The sequence below is a fragment of the Silurus meridionalis genome, chromosome 18 (genome assembly GCF_014805685.1).
Source record: "Silurus meridionalis isolate SWU-2019-XX chromosome 18, ASM1480568v1, whole genome shotgun sequence".
NCBI lineage: Eukaryota > Metazoa > Chordata > Actinopteri > Siluriformes > Siluridae > Silurus > Silurus meridionalis.
In genome coordinates, this window is record NC_060901.1 from 22,081,355 (window position 1) to 22,107,059 (window position 25,705).

Below are 25,705 nucleotides of genomic sequence, written 5' to 3' on the forward strand. Positions count from 1 at the left end.
ACAATTCAATTCCCACATACATCATCTCTACCAGAAGCACTGATATTAACCTCAGACAATTACACAGGGCTTTTGATGTATTCCTGTGCATTTTTTTCATGCTTTATGGGTTTCCTGTGGATTTAAAATGAAGGCAAAATGTGTGTTTTTGCACAAATACTACAGAAAAGATAACATTAACAGGTACCAAAGAACATTTGGACAGTGTCCATTCAACAAATAACATATACTGTATACACAGTTAGAACTCAGGTCACTCAACTTTATATGTGAAAGCATTTCTAGAGTAATTCATTAACCAATGCAAAAAATAACTATATAATACCATTAGTTTGTTATATTTTATGGCCGAGGAGAGAAACTACACGCACCTAAATCATTGCATTTTTGTTATTTCACCCAGGTATGTTCTTAAACCTTCTTATTATTCAAGAATTTTGTTATACTATATTTTATTTTTTATTTTATATATATTTTATATATATATATATATATATATATATATATATATATATATATATATATATATATATATATATATATATATATATATAAATATATAAATATATATATATATATATATATATATATATTTTTTTTTTTTGTATTATATTTTGTTGTTTGTAAGTTTTTAAATATGTATCTAATAAAAACTCCATAATACAATGTCTTGATGGAAAACTAATATAAATAGGAAGTTTTGGATTTAACCACACCAGCAAGCCTTTTTTAATATTTTGCATGTCATATGCTGTAAAGTATAATTAGTAATTAGTTATTTTCCTGAAATTTTCCCCTTGTTTTGAAATTGCTGTTTTTGTGTTGAGGTGTGAGGTGTAATAAAGTGGACAGATTTAGACCTACAGGCTACATTTGCTGCTACCACGAAAACAACTAACAAATAGGGCTGTGACTATGTAATGCGGTAGCTCAGTAGTTAAAAATATTGGATTTCTGAAAGGTCGTAACCAAGCTGCCACAGTCATATAATTGTATAAAACAGATCACTGAAGGTCGCTCTGGTAAGCCTTCCAAATAGCAAAAAAAATAAAATAAAATAAAATTATTATTACTCACAGCAAAAACCATAAAAGTGTGCCTAATTATCATGGACTAAATATCTGAAATTAGAGGGTTTTTTTAAAGTACCTAAAAGTTTAAGGAATGTTTGAGAATCGCCCTTCTGGTTCTTTCACTTAAACTTGTCCTGTATTCTTAATTTAACAAGTTCAAGGTGATAAATCAGAAACATTAAAAGAAATAAATTCTGCAGTAGTGCAAAAATTTAATATGAGCCTACAGTGCATTTAGAAAGTATGCAGAGCCCCTTCAATTTGTTTATATTTTGTCAGGTTGCAGCTTGATATTACAATCATTTAAATTCACTTTTCTCTAATCTACTCTTAGTACCCTGTAATGACAAAGTAAAAAAAGAATTCTAGAAATGTCTGTAAATTCATTTAAAAAGAAAATACTGAAACATCACATGTACATTAGTATTCAGACCCTTTATTCAGTACTTGGTTGAAGCACCTTTGGCAGCAATTACAGTCTTTTTGGGTATGACGTTTTGTACACCTGGATTTTGCGAGTTCCTGCCATTCTTCATTGTAAATCCTCTCTAGTTGGGTCAGGTTTGATGGAGACCGTCGGTGGACAGCCACTTCCAGGTCTCTCCAGAGATGTTTAATAAGGTTCGAGTCAGGGCTCCCACTGGGCCACTCTAGAACATTCACAGAGTTGTCCCCAAGCCTTTCTGGGGTTGTCTTGGCTGCGTGCTTAGGGTCATTGTCATGTAGTAAGATGAACTTTTTGCCCAGTCAGAGGTCCTGAGCGCTGTGGAGCAAGTTTTTAAAGCATATCTCTTTACTTTGCTCCATTCAGATTTCCCCCAACCCTGACCATAGTATTGGGCAGGTGATGAGCGGTGCCTGGTTTCCTCCACACATAATGTTTAGGACGAGCCAAACAGTTCAAACCAGTAAATCTTGTTCCAGACAGTCAGAAATTTTTTCAGGTGCCTGTTGGCAAACTCCAAGCAAGCTCCCATAGGTTTTGCACTAAGGAAAGGCTTCTGCCTAGCCACTCTTTCAGAAAGCCCTGATCAGTTGCAGTGAGGTGGTCTTTCTGTCTTTCTTGGTCATCTCTCTTACTAAGGCTCTTCTCTCCAGATTGCTCGGTTTGGCTAGGTGACCAGCTCTGAGACTAGTTCTGGTTGTGCCACAATTCTTCCTTTTGAGAATTATAAAGGAAACTGTGCTCATAGGTATCTTCAGTGAAGCAGAAATTCTTTTTTATCCTTCCCTAGATCTGTACCTTCTCAAAAACAATCCTGTCTCTGAGCTTTTAAGTGGTTCCTTTGACCTCATGGCTTTGTTTTTGCTCCAATATGCATTGGCAGCTGTGAGGCCTACTATAGAGAGGTGTGTGCCTTTCCAAATCATGTACAATCAATACATTTTTCCACAGATCAACTGTGTAGCAATGATCAAAAGAACTGGGAGGCATCTGAGTTAAATTTCAAGTGTTGGAGCAAAAAGTAATAATTATGTAAATGTGATAGAGTGTAGATTAATTGTAGTAGAAGAATAATTTGAATATCAGACTGCAACATAACAAAATAATAAAAATAATGAAGGGGATCAGAATACTTTTTGAATGCACTGTATGTTGCATGCACTTTTTAATTTTTTTAACCCAAAGGAAAACCAGGTGGAGTAGCAAAAGTGATCATGGCAGTAGGATGTGGACACCTGTGGACCGTGATCTTGCTTTGCCTTATTGGCCAAACAGCAGCATTCGGTAAGACGTGACTTTTGGGCAGACAGGCTCATGTTTCTTTTCAGTTCAACTAATTGTCAAACATTCTTATATCGTAATAATAATTCACTCGATTGCCAGGAGAGCTGGACGAGCGTGACTGGGAGTATCTGGGATCTGATGTGGCTTCGTTACACAGACTAAAAGGACTGGCTAATCGCTTCAAACACCAACCCATAAGAGTCCAGCATGATTACAAGTATGTACAGACATAAATCAGTAGTGTTGGTGGATTAAATCACTAGAAGGTTTTTTTCTTGTATTACTGTCTTACCATGTCAGGGAAAACCACACTGTGATGAAACAAGAATTAATACAAACATTACAGGTATCTGGAAAAGTTTGAATAAATTAGGAAAGGTTACACATTTTGGTATTTATGATGTGGATTCACATCAATATTAGCCTTATGCTACATTTTACACACAATTATTCCTTTAACTTTTGAAAGGCTGAGGACTCCACGGGAATCAGATGGCTATTATGAAGCCTTACAGCGACACAGCAAATGGAATAACCGGAATAAAGGGTCAATCAGTTATTCTGAACCAACAAACAATCCCAGGTAAACACTTCTAATATTACTACTACTTCTACTACTATGTTTTATTAGTTTTTGATCAGTTTGGTACTACTACTAAGTTTTATTTAAGTTCTTGTTTAAATTAAGCATTATTATGGCTTGTCACATTTGTAATAATTAACCCTGGTTCATTTTAAATTATTGGGTAAAACAGAATCCTGGAGTTTGATTGCAATATTTTAAATTCAGCTGTGCTATTTGTCTGCAAATAGGGGGTGGAACCTGGATAAACACAAGATTCCGGGGATTACACGGGTCAAGCAAAGAGGGAGGAATAAAAACAGACAACCTGAAAGAGTTAATAATAAATGAGGAGCATACTGTTAACAAATATTATCATCCTATGGATCAAATAAAATCACACCAGATATGATCAAACAAATTCTTTTGTTAGTGTACGGTTTCAAAAATGAAATTAAGAAACAACCTTCCACTTCTGGAATTTTTGAAGTAGAGAGTTCATTAAAGAGTTCATTAAAGTTTTCCTCATATTACTCCAATGACTTCACAACTGCCTTTTGGCCAGATTTTACCCATGATTCGGAGCATGAACAACGCGGAGGCATTCCCAAAGCTTTTCGAGGCAGCTCTTGTTACCTCAGGGAACTAGGGTTACATACATAACCTATTGACGTTTATTTCTCTCCACTTACAGAGTTGAATGGTACAACATGCTGAAATGAACAGATCCTAAACAGTGTCCAGGCGTTGCTGGATGCATATTAGAGAAGAAAAAGGTAAGGAGATCACTTCAAGTAGAACATTTTTATACAGTTTTCTTTAGATCGTTAAGCTAATTATTATGTCATTATAATGAGGGAAGAGACAAGAAATGCAATTCCAAAGATTAGAAACTCTACAAATTCTGTAATGTTTCTTACTATGCAATTACTATTAACTATTTTCCTGTAATGGATGTGTTTAAATATGCTGTTCATTTATGTGAAACAATTTAACTTATGTCTATATATGTCTATTTAGAATTAGTAACTGAAAATAATGTATGGCTTTTAAGGAGATCAACAGCTTCCTGGAGAATATTGAAATGAAAAAATCTCATGACGCACTTTTATTTGCATCTGAAATATCATACACCTACATAAATAAAGTCATCCTCATTATGGATACCAAACCTGAGACCCTTAAGAAAGTGAATGACGAGTACAGTGAAGACCCTCACTTCTCTACCAAGGTGACAATGACCTGTCTGGATTCTAGCTCATGTGCGCCAAAGGTCGAAACCGGAACAGTTTTAAAGATCATTGGCAGTAGTTCAGAAGATGGAAACAGTCTGTCTGGATATACTGGAACTCAGCTGGCATCCCTGATGACAAAAGTCCAAAGAGCCTCTCTTTTTTCCATCGCTGGTAACGTCAGCAGCACATTCCGAAATGACTTCATAAAGGTTTTCTCACGCATACATGATGTCAACGTTGTCTTGGAAACTACTATTCAGAATGACCATGTCTACCAAATTATAGATGAAACAGGTGCAAGTGTTAAATATCAGGTTCCAAAAAGACCTGTGGACCACAGCACCCAGTATGACAAACAACACATTCTCATCATGCAGGATGATCCGGTCGTTCGAGATGCTGCGAAATATTTGTATGGCAAACATCCAGATGTGAGCTCGGTGTACATGCTTGAAAATGAGAAACCCAAACTAATCAAAGGAGACTCTGAGCCACTTACTGCAGAAAGCTGACTGGTGCTGGTAGGTCACGGAAAAAAAGGCAATGATGGAGAAATGCACCTGGGAGGCTATAAAGCTGAGAAGGTAGCAGACATCATTGAACACATGAACATAAAAGAAAACCAGATCAAAACGATTAGCGTGGTGGCCTGTGAAGTTGGGTCTGATGAAACCTTCAGAAGCACTCTACTCAAAGAGCTTCATGCTAGATCCATAAAAACAAAGCTTCATTTGAGGAGTTCTTTGCTCCAGGTCACCCACACTGGACAGAAAATTACTGCAGAAATCAATCCAGATGGATTAATCTGGAAACACAACGATGATAGCAAGAAAGTAGTCTTGAAGCTGGATAGGAATGGTGAGGTTGTTACCCAAATTCAGCCTGGAAACAGGGCCGAAGCCATGTTTACAACAGAAAGAAACATTTTGGGAAACAACTTTATAGATTCCTGGCCAGAAAAACCAAAGAGATTTGTGTCTGAGGGCTTCCGTGGAAAGCACACTGATGACCTTGAAGCTTTAGCTTGGGCTTTTTTTCAACATCAAAAAGGTGATCAAATTAATCATCCAGAATTCCAAAATAATGAGTGGTACATAGTATATGATTTACCAAGAAAATGGGACCCGATTAAACAAAACTACATCAAAGAAGTCTCTAGAGGTTGGCTTACTTCTGAAGAAGACATTAAGAATATTTTAAATCAGTGCTATGAACTGAAGTCTGGTGAGGACATTTTAAATGTGATTACTAAATATGCACGCATTGGGGAAAAAGACTACACATATTTAATGCTAAATGACTGGATTTTTAAGGTGTCACCAGATTTTCTTTATGTATATTTAGTTGGAAAAAAGCTTAATAGAGCTAAAACTACACGTATTTATGAAATTAAAAACGCTATTAGAGAACAGTTTAATAAACATTCATATAAACACATTCAGAGTGGGATAAACAAATGCCAAGCAAGTGGCCATTATGCAGATTATGTCAAAGAAAGTTTACAAGGCACCTATAAAAAAGATAATGTTGAGTCAGCTTTGAATCTAAATCAAGAGGCATGGTTAAGCACAATGTTCTTGGCAACAACGATTTCAGAATCAGCAAGAAATTTCAGATCATTTCCTATCACACTGATGGCTCTGGATTTGGCTCACAGCCAAAACACAAATACAGCAGAATTGGGACTTGATTTTCTGTTAAACAATCATCCAATGACAAGGGGTGGAACCTGGATAAACACAAGATTCCGGGGATTTCACGGGTCAAGCAAAGCGGGAGGAATAAAAACAGACAACCTGAAAGAGTTAATAATAAAAGAGGATAAGGTTGTTAACGAATGGTTTTCATCCTATAATAGAGACGCAATCAGACCAGATATGATCAAACAAATTCTTTCGTTGGTGTACGGTGAAAACAGACTGAATACAGACAAAACCATAATAGACAACTTTAAAAAATCCTACACAAACTTCAAAACAAAAATTGAGAATCAACCTTCCACTTCTAGAACTTTAGGAGGATCACATGATGGACTGCCTACATTACAGAATGTTCATGCAGCTGCTGAAGTAGAGAGTTCATTAAAGTTTTCCTCATATTACTCCAGATCATCTGCCATTCTTGCAGAGCACGTTCACAGTGAACTGCAGAAAACATTTGGTGAGAAGGTGCAGAAGCTTCACGTGAAACCAGACAGTGTCACGATCCGTGATGGAGAATTCCAATGTGAGCTGGTGTTCGACACAAATCTGGCTGAAGTAAAAAAGTGGAAGTTTCCATTACCTGAAGAAAGCAAAATTCTGATGGAAAAGTTAAAGACAAACGTTAAGGAGGTTTCTGAGATGACAACCATACACACGACCTCTGTGCATTTGGAGGAAGCGGGAAAGCTACTAGGTGTAACAGGACTACTGTTGAGTGCACAGGGAGCGGTTAAGGCTTTTGAACATGGAGATATAAAAACTGGAGTTGTAGCCACTTTACAGACAATCCATGGAGTCACAGGAATGACGCTGGCTGCACTTGGACAGCAGGTGACCGTTGTTGCTGAGAACAAAGCAATGAAAGCCATATCAACTGGTTTAAAAAACCCTGCATTCAAACGTACCATGGGAATAGTCATGCCTGTTACTGGAATTGCATTCGGCATCTACAACATTGCAGAGGACCTCAAAAGAGGTGGTGCCCAGGGTATGATTGATCTAACTCTTGACACTTTAATGGTTGATCTGGATATTGTAGAATTTGTACAACCAGAACTGGCACCTATTATTATTCCAGTCAACCTTGTACTGGGTGCAATTCGCATGACCATTGATAACATCTACCTTGACATTGAATATGAATTAAAAATCCTTCCATCAGATGCTACAGTTCTTGACAAGATTAGAGCAGTTATCGTAGGTTTTGGAGAAGCTGTTTTTCACACTATGTTAGACATAGAAAGCTTTTTTTACACCATTCCTTATCGTGAGATTGAGAATGGGCACAGAATTGTAAAAGAAATTTCTGACTACCATGAATATTTTTCCAAAACAGAAGTGCAGGCTGGGAGAAAAGCCATTAATTTTGCAGGAGGTACGAGTTCCTGGAATGGAGGAGGCATTACATTCTGCCTCTCTAATGAAAGCTATTCAGAAATGTGCATGAATTATTTTGTGTCTGCTGATGAAATAATGAGTAAAAAGTGCTGGAATATTGACACAACTAATACAAATGATATAGTGTTGGGCATTGGGGAGTCACACAATTTAACATACACCAACATACAAAAAAAGATTTTGATGTCCATACCAGCTGGTTCAGTAACAGTACCTTCTGGTTATGAAGCTCTGACCTATTCCAGATATGGAGCTTATAGTGGAAATAATAAAGAAAATAACTTTTTTGCTGTTCAGGAGAGTAATGACAGTCATCAAATGGAGATCATGTTGAGCTATTACTATAAGCTATATGGTAAAGAAGGTAGTGACACTTTCTACTTAGGACCTCAGAGGAGCTACGTGGAAGGTCAGAGTGGAAAAGACATTTACATTATTCCAAAAGATGGAGGCTCCACCATCATCAACAATTACGATCCTCTCAAAGCCACAGATCTTCTGATTATCAGCATAAATTATGATCAAATATCTGTGACCAAAATTGAAAATCATGTTGTTTTGCAATATAATAATAACCATTATGTGAAGATTTTAGAATGGTTTACTGGAGAGGAATACCGCCATATGAACCTAATGTCTGCAGACGGAGTGCTGTTCGATATTTCTAAAGTTGTATTTTCCTCTGTGAAACTTGTGGCCAAAGGAGTGAACATGATGTCAAAACCTGAGGGTCAGCTAGTGGACACAAACGAGTATCTCCTTCTTACTGTAACAAACATTGTGGGGTCTCCTTATGATGACCGGCTGATAGGTAATTCACAGAAAAATCTGATTGATGGAGGAGGCGGTCAGGATTTTTTAATGGCAGGTGAGGGAGAGGATGTTTATGTTGTGAAGAAGGTGAAAGATTCTAGAGTGCTAATTGAGAACTATTCCAGGAATAAAGAAATAGATATTTTAATAATAGAGGCAAACCTTCATGACATTAAAACAAAAGTAGATGGAAACAGTTTAATACTGATTCCATTTAATGATGACAGAACTGTTAAACTGAGAAACTGGTTCCATTCTGAAGAACAAAGGCACTTATTAGTTGTCACAAATGACTTATTTACCTTTAGTTTATCAGAAGACAAAACTCTCTGCAGTCACTCAAACCCGATCCACAGTAAGTGCATCCAGAGCCAAATTATAAATTACAGTGAGTCGACACGTCCCCTGGTGATTGACCTTGAAACAGATGAAGCCTATTTAAACATTACTGAATTGCACGGCTCAAATCTAAATGATAATATTAAAGGTAACGCACAAGGAAACACATTCTATCCAAGATCTGGATCAGATTTTCTGCAGGGCCGTGGAGGCCAGGACTTGTACATTGTGACACCAGGTCTTGGAGTTAAAATCATTGACAACTCTTCACCAGACATGGCTCTTGATACACTTTTCTTTAACGTAAACTACAGTCTCATTATAGTCAAATGCTTTGATACAAACCTTCTGCTGTTAGTAAATGGAAACAAGGAAGTTTGGATAATTAACTGGTTTAAATCAAAGATGTCACAACACCTGCAGGTTCAAACAGCAGACGGCATCATTTTCAGTTTCCAATCAAGTAAATGCACAGAAAATATGAAGCTTCCAAAGTCTATGGATTATAGAAAAAGTCAACCAGGCCAGAAGATGTTAATGAATAGGTGGGAGTTTGTTTCTGTGGAGAAAATGTATGGGTCTCCTGGTTTTGACATCATGGTAGGGAATAATAATGACAACTGGCTGGACCCCTTCACTGGTGGAGCATTTATGGAAGGTGGAGAAGGGATGGACACTTACATTGTAAAGCCAGAATATGGAATTCGTTTAGAGATTGATAACTTTGCAAATGATGAAAAGATAGACACTGTGCTTTTTCAGGCAGAATTTCTAAGCACTCCTTTCAGAGTTGATGGAGAAAATGATGACATCATCATTTCAGCCATCAATAAAGGGGAAAACATGATGGTCAAACTTCGTAATTACAGAGCAGGACAACAACACCAGCACTTAAGCTTCCAGAGTGCTGATGGAGTGCATTTCCGGGTGAGATCTCCTGTTGCTAATCAGTCTGAAGTCCTCCAAGATCCTTGGATTGAGGCTTTCAAAGTAATCCTAAAAGACAAGCAGTCAGACTGCTATATAGATTTGAGTTCTCAGGAAAACCTCTCTACTGTCTACAGAGTTCAGGGCTGCTCTGATCAATCCAATGACATTCAAGGAAATGACCAGGACAATACTCTGATTGGTGGGTCAAAGAACGATGTTCTAGAAGGAGGTGATGGCCATGACAGTCTGATAGGTGGGGATGGAAATGACATCTTAATTGGAAGCCAAGGAAACGACACACTCTATGGAGGAGATGGGGATGACACTTTGCTAGGAAGTATAGGTTGGGACATCTTTGTTCCAGGCCTAGGAGCTGACGTGATAGATGGGGGCCCAGGGCAAGACACAGTACTCTATCAGGGCGATCATGAAAAAGGTGAAGGAGTCTATGTAAGCCTGCTGAGTGGTGAAGGCCACCAAGCTGATGCCGAAGGAGATGTACTGAAAGATGTGGAAAACGTGATTGGCACTATATATTCTGACATTCTGGTCTCTGGTTACGAGCCTGCTCTGCTTAAAGGTTCAGATGGAGATGATGTTCTTGTGTCTGTAACAGCAGGAGACTACCTGATTGGAGGAGAGGGAAGAGATATTTACATGATAGTTCCTCACCACGGTCTGGTCACAATTGACAACTGTGCGGAGGACAATGCGACTGACATCTTATACCTGCCTTTTGTGACAGACAGTTCTTTTGAGTCCACAAAGAATTCATCAGGCCTCCACCTGAAAATTGTCTTGGCTGATAGCACTATTTTGGAAATATTTCTAAAAGATTTGGTTAACAACAGACATGAATGTGGTCATCTGACTTTGAGTATGGGTTCTGTGTTGTATGAGTCTGACAATATTATGGAACCTATTATGTCAAAAATCTATAAGTTATATAATGAGTTTATTTCATTGATGGTGATGGTGACTTCATACAACATATTTTAATATAAAAAATATTTTACATGAATTGAATTTTAAAATATATGTAACACAAATAAAAAGCATAATATTACTACGGTGATGTACTTATCAAATAAAAACCCTGCAACTCTAGACTCTATGTTCATACTTTTTTTTAATCATGTAAGTGTATAGAAAAATACATTCACCTTTCACTTTATTAGGAACAGTACATCTGCTTATCCATGTATGAAACAGAAAAAGTACATTTGAATGTGTCAAACCAAAAGGAATGGAAAACAAAAAGCCAAAAAAATGAAGAGTGCAGTGAGCTCAGGGAGTCAGAGCAATGTACTTTGAGAGGAAGAGTGATTTTCTCAGAAGGCAGAAGCAGGCTATGCATTTCACACCTGAAGCTTGCCTGATTCAATCCACCCCTTAATCATCATTATGATGCCACAGCTATAAAAACCTTCACTATTATAGAGAAACGCAGTATAACAGAGTGCTGCATCACAGACAGAAATCACATACAGAGAGAATGAATTGTCATTACTAAAGCAAGAAACACAATGAACACAATTCAACACGTCTCATTTCACTGGAGCCACAGCTGCACTACCTGCATACATCTCTTGCAAAAGCATCAATATTAACCTCTGTCAGAAATGGTGAGTGGAGCCTGGAAGGAAGACCTAAAATGGAGGATGCAAGCAGAGTAATATAGCATACGGTCTTTATTAAGAAAGAGACAGGGTAAGAAACATGGGTCAAAATAGTCCAAAATCCAAGAGGCAAACCAAGTCTGAAAAAACAGTCCAGAATCAGAGAGCCGTCAAACAGAGCAATATAGTCAGAGCAAAAACACAAACCAAAGTCCAAAAATCCAAAACGAGGCAAGACAAAGCAGAGATCAGGATCAGGAATAGCAACAAGAACAGGAACAGGCAGGGTAGCAAGAGTACTCACAGGGGCAAGCAATCCAGCTAGATAAACTGGCAGGGAGTAAAAGTATTTCTGTGGTAATGAGTTTAAAAACAGTGTACAGTGGAACCTCGGGTTACGAATTTAATTCGTTCCGGTACTTTATTCGTAACCTGAAAAGTTTGTATCTCGATACAAATTTCCCCATAATAATGAACAGAAACTTCGGTAATTCGTTCTGGACAACCAAAAATATTACTTAAATAAAAATAAAGCCAATATTCACTAATATTATTTACTTTTAACATGTTATATTAAAATTATACCACATAAAAACATACAAAAGAGGAAAACATCTTTACCGGTACTTTCCTTTGAGAAGACTCGCTGCAGGAGACAACGTCAGAGAAGGGGAGGAGGGAGAGTTATTGTTTGAAGGAGAATCTTATTATATTATATTATTTATATATTATTATATATTATATTATAGAATATTAAAGACAGTGTTATTAACACGAACGCTAAGACAATTGTTGCATTAGAGGGAAAATGAGAGCTGTTTCTTTAAGGCTACTATCAGTTGGTATTGAAGTCCAGAGTGAAATTCATTATGGTGATTGTACTTCGGAAAAGACTGTAACCCTGCTAATCTATCTTCATAAAAACAAGTAAAGTGGTTATGCATCGGCTAATGTTGTCCATCTCATCATTCCACGAGCATCAACTAACGAGTTGTTACGCTGCTGCCGGGAAAAGTTCAAGCGGATAAGTAACACGATTCTCCCGCTAGGGACACAGGACGCTAACTGATGTGACGAGCTCCGTGGATAGAGCAAAAACAACCAACTTGCCTGCGATTTTTTGGTGAGCGACGTTCGTATCCCGATATATTGTTCGTAACCAGGGGCAAAAATTTTGATGAACTGCGATTCGTAACCTGAATTATACGTATGCCGGGGCGTTCGTAACCCGAGGTTCCACTGTACTTTTACTTGAGTAAATTTGTTGATGCGGTTTCTGTAACCTGCAACACTACTTTATTCACCTGTTGCCTGGGGGAACTGCTGTAAAAAGGATTATGGGTATAACTTACACTGTAATTAGTAGCAGCATTGACTGAATTGCATCAACGGCGATATGTTTTGTTTTCGTTAAGTGTGTAAAACTAGGAATAGGCTATTTGAAGGAACCACACAGCTCTGAGGAAAATGTGTGTAACAAAACAAGCTGAATAATATATTCAGAATCAAAAACTAAAGTGGCTTCTGCATCATAGAAGCTGTTGTGTTGAGCTCTTAAAAGTGTTCCTTTCACAGCTTAAGTATGAAAACTGTCAACAATGTACAACAGAACACCGGGTTAGCTTCTAGCTTCGTCAAGGCGTGGAGTTTCTGGAGGAGCTTCGACAGATTGGAGTTGCTGTTTATTGCAGTAGATACGACCTTCGAACCAGAAAGACACAGCTTACTCATTCCAATGGCTTCCTGCTCCAAGCCTCGCCCTTTATTCACAGTCATTCACGCTGCCGCTGCCACATTTATGTTTCTTTCTCTTCCCGTACAGACACGAATGGTACAACATGCTAAGTTTACAGACCTTAAACGTTTTCCAGACATTGCTGGATGCATATTAGAGGAGAGCACTTCAAGTACATTTTTATCCATTTTTCTTTAGACCCTTAAATTAATCATTATGTATCACAATAATGAGAGAAGAGATAAGAAATGTAATTCCAAAGGAATATATACTGAACAAAATTATAAATGCAACACTTTTTGTTTTTGCCTCTATGAGCCCCTTTGAGTTCAGTTTCATGAGCTGAACTCAAAGATCTTAGACTTTTTCTATGTACACAAAAGGCCTATTTCTCTCAAATATTGTTCACAAATCTCTCTAAATCTATGTTAGTGAGCACTTCTCCTCCTCTATGTTTGTGTACATAGAAAAGGTTTTAGATTTTTGAGTTCAGCTCATGAAAAATGGAAACCAAAAAAAAACTGTAACTTATTCTGTGAAAAATCTTACTACAGTAATCTCCCGCTTTACTGCGGTTCAAATCTCGTGCCACCGGTTGATCACGGAATTGCATTTGCCATATGACTCGCGGATAGCACGATAGACCAAAAAACTTATAGGGAATTGTTTTTATGTTGTTTTATGTTGCAATAATGAAGTTTATTAATAAAAATATAATAATTAATTTGAAAAATGTTAAATGTAAAATGCTAATACAGTAAAGTACTGTATACATACAATAGCATTTTTGGGGTGGCGTCCGTTTTACCGCAGTTTTTCGTTTATCGCAGGCGGGTTTGGATGTGACCAAATTTTGGAACAATTTAATGTATGTCTATGTATGTCTATTGAGAAATATTAACTGGAAATCATGTATGTTTTTTTAAGGACTTTAACAGCTTCCTGGAGAATATTGAGATGAAAAAATCTCATGACGCACTTCTGTTTGCATCTGAAATATCATACACCTACATAAATAAAGTCATCCTCATTATGGATTCCAAACCTAAGACCCTTAAGAAAGTGAAAGACGAGTACAGTGAAGACCCTCAATTTTCTACCAAGGTGAAATTGTCCTGTCTGGATTCTAGCACGTGTGCTCCAAAGATCGAAACTGGCAAAGTTGTAAAGATCATTGGCAGTAGTTCTGTCTGAATATACTGGAACTCTGCTGACATCCCTGATGACAAAAGCCCAAAGAGCCGCTCTTTTCTCAATCGCTGGTAACGTCAGCACCACATTCCGAAATGACTTCCTAAATGTCTTCTCACGCATACATGACGTCAATGGTGTCTTGGAAACTCCCATGCAGAATCAACATGTCTATCAAATAGATGACACAGGTACAAGTGTTGAAAATCAGGTTCCAAAAAAAAGTATGACAAACAACACATTCTCATCATGCAGGATGATCCGGTCGTTCGAGATGTGGCGAAATATTTATATGGCAAACATCCAGATGTGAGCTCGGTGTACATGCTTGAAAATGAGAAACCCAAACTAATCAAAGGAGACTCTGAGCCACTTACTGCAGAAAGCCGACTGGTGCTGGTAGGTCATGGAGAAAAAGGCAACGATGGAGAAATGCATCTGGGAGGCTATAAAGCTGAGAAGGTAGCAGACATCATTGAACACATGAACATAAAAGAAAACCAAATCAAAACGATTAGCGTGGTGGGCTGTGAAGTTGGGTCTGATGAAACCTTCAGAAACACTCTACTCAAAGAGCTTCATGCTAGATCCATAAAAACAAAGCTTCATTTGAGGAGGTCTTTGCTCCAGGTCACCCACACTGGACAGAAAATTATTGCAGAAATCAATCCAGATGGATTAAACTGGAAACACAACGATGATAGCAAGAAAGTAGTCTTGAAGCTGGATAAGAATGATGTCACCCAAATTCAGCCTGGAAACAGGGCAGAAGCCATGTTTACAACAGAAAGGAATTACAACAAATAAGGAATTTTGGGAAACAATATAGATTCCTGGCCAGAAAAACCACAGAGATTTGTGTCTGAGGGCTTCTGTAAAAAGCACACTGATGACCTTGAAGCTTTATCTTGGGCTTTTTTTTAAACATCAAAAAGCCGATCAAATTAATCATTCAAAATTGGAAAATAATGAGCAGTACACAGTATATGATTTACAAAATAAATGAGACCCGATTAAAAACAAGTATATCAAAGGAGAATCTAGACATTAGGAATATTTTAAATCAGTGCTATGAACTTAAGCTGGTGAGGACATTCTAAATGTAATTACTAAATATGCACGCATTGGGGAAAAAGACTACACATATTTAATGCTAAATGCTAAATGGAAGTGTCACCAGATTATCTTTATATATACCTAGTTGGAAAAAAGCTTAATAGAAATGAAACTGACAAAACATTATTGAAGCACAGTTTAATAAACATAACTATAAAGACATTCGGAATGGGATAAACGAATGGCAAGCAAGTGACGATTATGCTAATTTCATCAAAGAATGTTTACAAGGCATGTATAAAAGAGATAATGTTAAGTTACCTTTGAATCTAAATCAAGAGGCATGGTTAAGCCCAATGTTTTTGGCAACAATGATTTCAGAATCCGCAAGAAATTTCAGATCGTTTCCCATCACACTAATGGCTCTGGATTTGGCTCACAGCCAAAACACAGAAACAGCAGAATTGGGACTTGATTTTCTGTTAAACAATCATCCAATGACAAGGGGTGGAACCTGGATAAAAAACGATTGCCGGGGATTTTATGGGTCAAACATAATGGATATTAAAGAAGAAAGAAGAAAGCTACAAAGGCTAATAAAAAAGAGGAGGAGGTTGTTAACAAATGGTTTTCATCCTATGCAACAAATGAAATCAAACCAGAAATGATCAAAAAAATTATTTCATTGGTGTACGGTGAAAACAAACTGAATTTGGACAGCACCATAATAAAAAAATTTCAAAATTTCATCAGAATTTCAAAATTTCATCAGAATTTCAAAATTTCATCAGAAGACAAAACTCTTTGCAGTCAATCAAACTCGATCCACAGTAAGTGCATCCAGAGTCAAATTATAAATTACAGTGAGTCGACACGTCCCCTGGTGATTGACCTTGAAACATATGAGGCCTATTTAAACATTACTGAATTGCACGGCTCAAATCTAAATTACAATATTAAAGGTAACGCACAAGGAAACACATTCTATCTAAGATCTGGATCAGATTTTCTGCAGGGCCGTGGAGGCCAGGACTTGTACATTGTGACACCAGGTCATAGAGTTAAAATCATTGACAACTTTTCACCAGACATGGCTCTTGATACACTTTTCTTTAACCTAAACTACAGTCTCATTACAGTCGAATGCTTTGATACAAACTTCACCTGTTAGTAAATAGAAACATGGAAGTTTGGTTAATTAACTGGTTTAATTCAAAGATGTCACAACACCTGCAGGTTCAAACAGCAGATGGAATCATTTTAGTTTCCAATCAAGTGAATGCACAGAAAATATGAAGCTTCCGAAGTCTGTGGATTACAGAAAAAGTCAACCAGGCCAGGAGATGTTAATGAATAGGTGGGAGTTTGTTTCTGTGGAGAAAATGTATGGGTCTCCTGGTTTTGACATCACCAGGGCGAGACACAGTACTCTATCAGGGCGATCATGGAAAAGGTGAAGGAGTCTATGTAAGCTTGCTGAGTGGTGAAGGCCACCAAGCTGATGCCGAAGGAGATGTACTGAAAGACGTGGAAAACGTGATTGGCACTATATATTCTGATATTCTGGTCTCTAGTTACGAGCCGGCTCTACTTAAAGGTTCAGATGGAGATGATCTTCTTGTGTCTGTAACAGCAGGAGACTACCTGATTGGAGGAGAGGGAAGAGATATTTACATGATAGTTCCTCACCACGGTCTGGTCACAATTGACAACTGTGCGGAGGACAATGCGACTGACATCTTATACCTGACTTTCGTGACAGAAGGTTCTTTTAAATCCACAAAGAATTCATCAGGCCTCCACGTGAAAATCGTCTTGGCTGATAGCATTATTTAGGAAATATTCCTAAAAAATTTGGTTAACAACAGACATGAATGTGGTCATCTGACTTTGAGTATGGGTTCTGTGTCTAATAATATTCTGGAACTTATTAAGTAAACATTTTTTAATACGAAAAAAATTATATTTTACATGAATTGAATTTTAAAATATATGTAACACAAATAAAAAGCATAATATTACTACAGTGATGTACTTATCAAATAAAAACCCTGCAACTCTGCACTCTATGTTTATACTTTTATTTTTTTCAATCATGTAAGTGTATAAAAAAATACATTCACCTTTCACTTTATTAGGAACACAGTACATCTGCTTATCCATGTATGAAACAGAAAAAGTACATTTGAATGTGTCAAACCAAATGGAATGGTAAACAAAATGGAAACAAGAAACTAAGAGTGCAGTGAGCTCAGGGAGTCAGAGCAATGTACTTTGAGAGGCAGAGTGATTTTCTCAGAAGGCAGAAGCAGGCTATGCATTTCACACCTAAAGCTTGCCTGATTCAGTCCACCTCTTAATCATCATTATGATTCCACAGCTATAAAAACCATCACTATTAAAGAGAAACGCAGTATAACAGAGTGCTGCATCACAGACAGGAATCACATACAGAGAGAATGAATTGTCATTACTAAAGCAAGAAATACAATATTATATTGTGTATAAATACACAATTCAACACGTCTCCTTTCACTGGAGCCATAGCTGCACCACCTGCATACAGTACATCTCAAGCAGAAGCATCAATATTAACCTCTGTCAGAAATGGTGAGTGGAGACTGGAAGGAAGGACCCAAAATGCAGGATGCAAGCAGAGAAATATAGCATATGGTCTTTAATAAGAAAGAGACAGGGTAAAAAAAAAGTTAAAATAGTCCAAAATCCAAGAGGCAAAACCAAGTCTGAAAAAACAGTCCAAAGTCAGAAAGTCGTCAAACAGAGCAATATAGGCAGAGCAAAAACACAAACCAAAAATCTAATACGAGGCAAGACAAAGCAGGGATCAGAATCAGGAATAGGAACAAGAACAGGAACAGGGGCGGTAGCAAGAGTACTCACAGGGGCAAGCAATCCAGTTAGATAAACTGGCAGGGAGTAAAAGTATTTCTGTGGTAATGACTTTAAAAACAGTGTACTTTTACTTGAGTATATTTTTTGGTGCGGTTTCTGTAACCTGCCAACGCTACTTTATTCACCTGTTGCCTGGGGGCACTGCTGTAAAAAGGATTATGGGTATAACTTACACTGTAATTAGTAGCAGCATTGACTGAATTGCATCAACGGCGATATGTTTTGTTTTCGTTAAGTGTGTAAAACTAGAAATAGGCCATTTAAAGGAACCACACAGCTCTGAGGAAAATGTGTGTAACAAAACAAGCTGAATAATATATTTAGAATCAAAAACTAAAGTGGCTTCTGCATCATAGAAGCTGTTGTGTTGAGCTCTTAAAAGTGTTCTTTTCACAGCTTAAGTATGAAAACTATCAACAATGTACAACAGAACACCGGGTTAGCTTCTAGCTTCATTGAGGCATGGAGTTTCTGGAGGAGCTTCGACAGACTGGAGTTGCTGTTTATCGCAGTAGATATGACCTTCGAACCAGAAAGACACAGCTTACTCATTCCCATGCCTTCCTGCTCCAAGCCTCGCCCTTTATTCACAGTCATTCACGCTGCCGCTGCCACATTTATGTTTCTTTCTCTTCCCGTACAGACATGAATGGTACAACATGCTGAGTTTAACAGACCTTAAACGTTTTCCAGACATTGCTGGATGCATATTAGAGAAGCAGCAGGTAAGGAGAGCACTTCAAGTACAACATTTTTATCCATTTTTCTTTAGACTCTTAAATTAATCATTATGTATCACAATAATGAGAGAAGAAATGTAATTCCGAAGGAATATATACTGAACAAAATTATAAATGCAACACTTTTTGTTTTTGCCTCTATGAGCCCCTTTGAGTTCAGTTTCATGAGCTGAACTCAAAGATCTAAGACTTTTTCTATGTACACAAAAGGCCTATTTCTCTCAAATATTGTTCACAAATCGGTCTAAATCTGTTAGTGAGCACTTCTCCTCCTCTAAGTTTGTGTACATAGAAAAGGTTTTAGATTTTTGAGTTCAGCTCATGAAAAATGGAAACAAAAAATAAACTGTAACTTATTCTGTGAAAAATCTTACTACAGTAATCTCCCGCTTTACTGCGGTTCAAATCTGCCACCGGTTGATCACGGAATTGCATTTGCCATATGACTCACGGATAGCACGATAGACCAAAAAACTTATAGGGAATTGTTTTTATGGAGTTTTATGTTGCAATAATGAAATTTATTAATAAAAATATAATAATTAATTAGAAAAATGTTAAATGTAAAATGCTAATACAGTAAAGTACTGTATACATACAATAGCATTTTTGGGGTGGCGTCCGTTTATCGCAGTTTTTCGTTTATCGCGGGCGGGTTTGGAGCGTGACCAAATTTTGGAACAATTTAATGTATGTCTATATATGTCTATTGAGAAATATTAACTGAATATCATGTATGGTTTTTTAAGGACTTTAACAGCTTCCTGGAGATTATTGAGATGAAAAAATCTCATGACGCACTTCTGTTTGCATCTGAAATATCATACACCTACAGCTCGTGGGCTCCAAAGATCGAAACTGGCAAAGTTTTAAAGATCATTGGCAGTAGTTCAGAAGATGGAAACACTCTGTCTGGATATACTGGAACTCAGCTGGCATCCCTGATGACAAAAGCCCAAAGAGCTGCTCTTTTCTCAATCTGCAGCACATTCCGAAATGACTTCATAAATGTTTTCTCACGCATACATGACGTCAATGTTGTCTTGGAAATTACCATGCAGAATCAACATGTCTATCAAATAGATGACACAGGTACAAGTGTTGAAAATCAGGTTCCAAAAAGACCTGTGGACCACAGCACCCAGTATGATAAACAGCACATTCTTATCATGCAGGATGATCCGGTCGTTCGAGATGTGGTGAAATATTTATATGGTAAACATCCAGATGTGAGCTCGGTGTACATGCTTGAAAATGAGAAACCCAAACTAACAGAGCTTCATTTGAGGAGGCCTTTGCGCCAGGTCACCCACACTGGACAGAAAAATATTGCAGAAATCAATCCAAATGGATTCAACTGGAAACACAACGATGATAGCAAGAAAGTAGTTTTGACGCTGGATAAGAATGATGTCACCCAAATTCAGCCTGGAAACAGGGCAAAAGCCATGTTTACAACAGAAAGGAACATTTTGGGAAACAATATAGATTCCTGGCCAGAAAAACCACAGAGATTTGTGTCTGAGGGCTTCCGTAAAAAGCACACTGATGACCTTGAAGCTTTATCTTGGGCTTTTTTCCAACATCGAAAAGGTGATCACATTAATCATCCAAAATTTAAAAATAATGAGCAGTACACAGTATATGATTTACAAAATAAATGGGACCCTATTCAAAAAACTTATATAAAAGGAGAATCTAGAGGTTGGCTTAATTCTAAAAAAGACATTAAGAATATTTTAAATCAGTGCTATGAACTTAAGTCTGGTGAGGACATTCTAAATGAAATTACTAAAAATGCACGCTTTGGGAAAAAAGACTACACATATTTAATGCTAAATGACTGGATTTTTAAAGTGTCACCAGATTTTCTTTATATATATCTAGTTGGAAAAAAGCTTAATAGAAATGAAACTGAACATGATATTCAAAACATTATTGAAGCACAGTTTAATAAACATAACTATAAAGACATTGTGATTGGAATAGAAAAATGCCAAGGAAGTGTATATTATAAAAATTATTGCACAAAATGTTTACAAGGCACTTATAAAAAAGATAATGCTGAGTCAGCTTTGAATCCAAATCAAGAGGCATGGTTAAGCACAATGTTTTTGGCAACAATGATTTCAGAATCCACAAGAAATTTCAGATCATTTCCCATCACACTGATGGCTCTGGATTTGGCTCACAACGAAAACATGAATTTTGCAATATCGGGACTTGATTTTCTATTAAACAATCATCCAATGACAAGGGGTGGAACCTGGATAAAAAAAGATTGCCGGGGATTTTATGGGTCAAGCATAGTGGATATTAAAGAAGAAAGAAGAAAGCTACAAAGGCTAATAAAAAAAGAGGAGGAGGTTGTTAACAAATGGTTTTTATCCTATGGAACAAATGAAATCAAACCAGAAATTATCAAAAAAATTATTTCATTGGTGTACGGTGAAAACAAACTGAATTTGGACAGCACCATAATAAATAACTTTAAAGAATCCTACACAAACTTCAAAACAGAAATAGGGAATCAACCTTCCACTTCTGGAATGAAAGCTATATCAACTGGTTTAAAAAACCCTACATTCAAACGTACCATGGGAATAGTCATGCCTGTTACTGGAATTGCATTCAGCTTCTACAACATTGCAGAGGACCTCAAAAGAGGTGGTGCCCAGGGTATGATTGATCTAACTCTTGACACTTTAATGGTTGATCTGGATATTGTAGAATTTGTACAACCAGAACTGGCACCTATTATTATTCCAGTCAACCTTGTACTGGGTGCAATTCGCATGACTATTAATAACATCTACCTTGACATCAAGGATAAATTAAAAATCCTTCCATCAAATGCTATAGTTCTTGACAAGATTGGAGAAGTTAAAGTAGGTTTTGAAGAAGCTGTTTTTCACACTATGTTAGACACAGAAATCTTTTTTTACATTATTCCTTATCATGAGATTGAGAATGGGCATAGACTTATAGAAGAAATTTCTGACTACCATGAATATTTTTCCAAAATAGTGCAGGCTGGGAGAAAATCCATTCATTTTGCAGGAGGTACAAATTCCTGGAATGGAGGGGGCATTACATTCTGCCTCTCTAATGACAGCTATTCAGAAATGTGCATGAATTATTTTGTGTCTGCTGAAATAATTAGTAAAAAGTTCTGGGATATTGACACAACTAATACAAATGATATAGTGTTGAGCATTGAGGAGTCACACAAATTAACATACACCCATGTAAAAATGTACAAGTCCTGGTACTTTTTTGCTGTTCAGAAGAGTAATGACAGTCATCAAATGGAGATCATGTTGAGCTATTACTATAAGCTCTATGGTAAAGAAGGTAGTGACACTTTCTACTTAGGACCTCAGAGGAGCTATGTGGAAGGTCAGAGTGGAAAAGACATTTACATTATTCCAAAAGATGGAGGCTCCACCATCATCAACAATTACGATCCTTTCAAAGCCACAGATCTTCTGATTCTCAGCATAAATTATTATCAAATATTGGTGACCAAAATTAAAAATCATGTCATTTTGCAATATAATAATAACCATTATGTGCAGATTTTAGAATGGTTTACTGGAGAGGAATACCGCCATATGAACCTAATGTCTGCAGAAGGAGTAATGTTTGATATTTCTAAAGTTGTATTTTCCTCTGTGAAACTTGTGGCCAAAGGAGTGAACATGATGTCAAAACCTGAGGGTCAGACAGTGGACACAAACGAGTATCTCCTTCTTACTGTAACAAACATTGTGGGGTCTCCTTATGATGACCGGCTGATAGGTAATTCACAGAAAAATCTGATTGATGGAGGAGGGGGTCAGGATTTTTTAATGGGAGGTGAGGGAGAGGATGTTTATGTTGTAAAGAAGGTGAAAGATTCTAAAGTGCTAATTGAAAACTATTCCAGGAATAAAGAAATAGATATTTTAATAATAGAGGCAAACCTTCATGAGATTAAAACATATGTATATGGAAACAGTTTAATACTGATTCCATTTAATGATGACAGAACTGTTGAACTGAGAAACTGGTTCCATTCTGAAGAACAAAGGCACTTATTAGTTGTTACGAATGACTTATTTACCTTTAGTTTATCAGAAGACAAAACTCTTTGCAGTCACTCAAACCCGATCCACAGTAAGTGCATCCAGAGCCAAATTATAAATTACAGTGAGTCGACACGTCCCCTGGTGATTGACCTTGAAACAGATGCCTATTTAAACATTACTGAATTGCACAGCTCAAATCTAAATTACAATATTAAAGGTAACGCACAAGGAAACACATTCTATCCAAGATCTGGATCAGATTTTTTGCAGGGCCGTGGAGGCCAGGACTTGTACATTGTGACACCAGGTCATAGAGTTAAAATCATTGACAACTTTTCACCAGACATGGCTCTTGATACACTTTTCTTTAACATAAACTACAGTCTCATTGCAGTCGAATTCTTTGATACAAACCTTCTCTTTTTAGTAAATGGAAACAAGGAAGTTTGGTTAAATAACTGGTTTAATTCAAAGATGTCACAACACCTGCAGGTTCAAACAGCAGACGGAATCATTTTCAGTTTCCAATCAAGTAAATGCACAGAAAATATAAAGCTTCCAAAGTCTGTGGATTATAGAAAGTCAACCAGGCCTGAAGATGTTAATGAATAGGTGGGAGTTTGTTTCTGTGGAGAAAATGTATGGGTCTCCTGGTTTTGACATCATGGTAGGGAACGATAATGACAACTGGCTGGACCCCTTCACTGGTGGAGCATTTATGGAAGGTGGAGAAGGGACGGACACATTGTAAAGCCAGAATATGGAATTCGGTTAGAGATTGATAACTTTGCAAATGATGAAAAGGTGATTTTTCAGGCAGAATTTCTCAAGCTATTAAGTCAAACATCTGTATAGAAGGTATAAAAGGTATATAATGAGTTTATTATATTGATGGTGATGATGATGATGACTTACAACATATTTTAATATAAAAAAAATATTTTACATGAATTGAATTTTAAAATATATGTAACACAAATAAAAAGCATAATATTACTACGGTGATGTACTTATCAAATAAAAACCCTGCAACTCTGCAATCTATGTTCATACTTTTTTTTTTCAATTATGTAAGTGTATAGAAAAATACATTCACCTTTCACTTAATCAAATACATTTGATTGTTTCAAACCAAAAGGAATGGAAAACAAAAAGACAAGAAACTAAGAGTGCAGTGAGCTCAGGGAGTCAGAGCAATGTACTTCAAAGGGGGGGGAGTGACTTTCTCAGAAGGCAGAAGCAGGCTATGCATTTCACACCTAAAGCTTGCCTGATTCAGTCCACCTCTTAATCATCATTATGATTCCACAGCTATAAAAACCATCACTATTATAGAGAAACACAATATAACAGAGTGGTGCATCACAGACTGGAATCACATACAGAGAGAATGAATTGTCATTACTAAAGCAAGAAATACAATGAACACAATTCAACACGTCTCATTTCACTGGAGCCACAGCTGCACCACCTGCATACATCTCTTGCAGAAGCATCTGTCCTTTACCACCGTTAACCTCTGTCAGAAACGGTGAGTGGAGACTGGGAGGAAGACCTAAAATGCAGGATGCAAGCAGAGTAATATAGCATACGGTCTTCAATAAGAAAGAGACAGGGTCAAAAACATGGGTCAAAATAGTCCAAAATCCAAGAGGCAAAACCAAGTCTGAAAAAACAGTCCAGAATCAGAGAGCCGTTAAACAGAGCAATAGAGGCAGAGCAAAAACACAAACCAAAGTCCAAAAATCTAAAACAAGGCAAGACAAAGCAGGGATCAGGATCAGGAATAGGAACAAGAACAGGGACAGGCAGGGTAGCAAGAGTACTCACAGGGGCAAGCAAGGATTATGGGTATAACTTACACTAATTAGTAGCAGCATTGACTGAATTGCTCCAACTCCATGTTTTGTTTTTGTTAAGTGTGTAAAACTAGGAATAGACCATTTGAAGGAACCACACAGCTCTGAGGAAAATGTGTTGGAGATACACAGCTCTGAGGTAAAAATTGCTCGTCTTTTAGAGCTCTGAGGTAATAATGGTTGTATTTCACAGGTCTGAGATAATAATGGTGGTATTATACAAGTCTTAGGTAAAACTAATGCTGTATTACAGTGCTCTGAGGTAATAATGCTGGTATTACAGTGCTCTGAGGTAATAATGCTGGTATTACACAGGTCTGCGGTAATAATGCTGGTATTACATAGCTTGTTGCTTGTTCCACAAAGCTGTAAGGTAAAGATTATAGTAACACACTGCTCTAAGGTAAAGATGTTGGTACCAAACAGCTCTGAGGTAAAGATGGTTTTACCAAAAAGCTCTGAGGTAAAAGGAAATGCTGGTATTACAGAGCTCTGAGGTAAATATTTCGGTACCACAAAGCTCTGAGGTAAAGGTTCTAGTACCACCCAGATCTGAGGTAAAGATGTTGGTACCACACAACTCTGAGGTAAAGATGTTGGTGCCACCCAGAACTGAGGTAAAGATTCTAGTGCCACCCAGATCTGAGGTAAAGATGTTGGTACCACACAACTCTGAGGTAAAGATGTCGGTACCACACAACTCTGAGGTAAAGATGTTGGTACCACACAACTTTGAGGTA

The 25,705-nt window shown here is 37.2% G+C and overlaps 1 protein-coding gene across 7 annotated transcripts; it reads left to right on the top strand.

Annotated features, from left to right (window-relative positions):
• The first annotated feature begins 334 nt into the window (after positions 1-334).
• LOC124401775 (iron-regulated protein FrpC-like) lies at positions 335-24,139 on the top strand. 7 transcript variants are annotated; one of them, XM_046874222.1, is made up of 6 exons: positions 335-403; positions 2,704-2,802; positions 2,902-3,019; positions 3,272-3,385; positions 4,059-4,140; positions 4,419-10,792. In XM_046874222.1, exon 6 carries the CDS (start codon positions 5,154-5,156, stop codon positions 10,779-10,781), a length of 5,628 nt encoding a protein of 1,875 aa, XP_046730178.1. In that variant the 5' UTR covers positions 335-403; positions 2,704-2,802; positions 2,902-3,019; positions 3,272-3,385; positions 4,059-4,140; positions 4,419-5,153; the 3' UTR covers positions 10,782-10,792. The 7 variants fall into 7 exon arrangements, with proteins under 7 accessions (XP_046730178.1, XP_046730179.1, XP_046730177.1 ...); XM_046874223.1 differs by lacking the exon at positions 335-403 and adding an exon at positions 1,570-2,423; XM_046874224.1 differs by lacking the exon at positions 335-403 and adding an exon at positions 21,621-24,139 and having other exon boundaries at positions 2,679-2,802; positions 4,419-7,195.
• The last annotated feature ends 1,566 nt before the right edge of the window (positions 24,140-25,705 follow it).

Coding starts and splice junctions, on each gene's coding strand:
- LOC124401775 (XM_046874222.1), top strand. CDS start 5,154: ATGCACCTGGGAGGCTATAAAGCTGAGAAGGTAGCAGACATCATTGAA.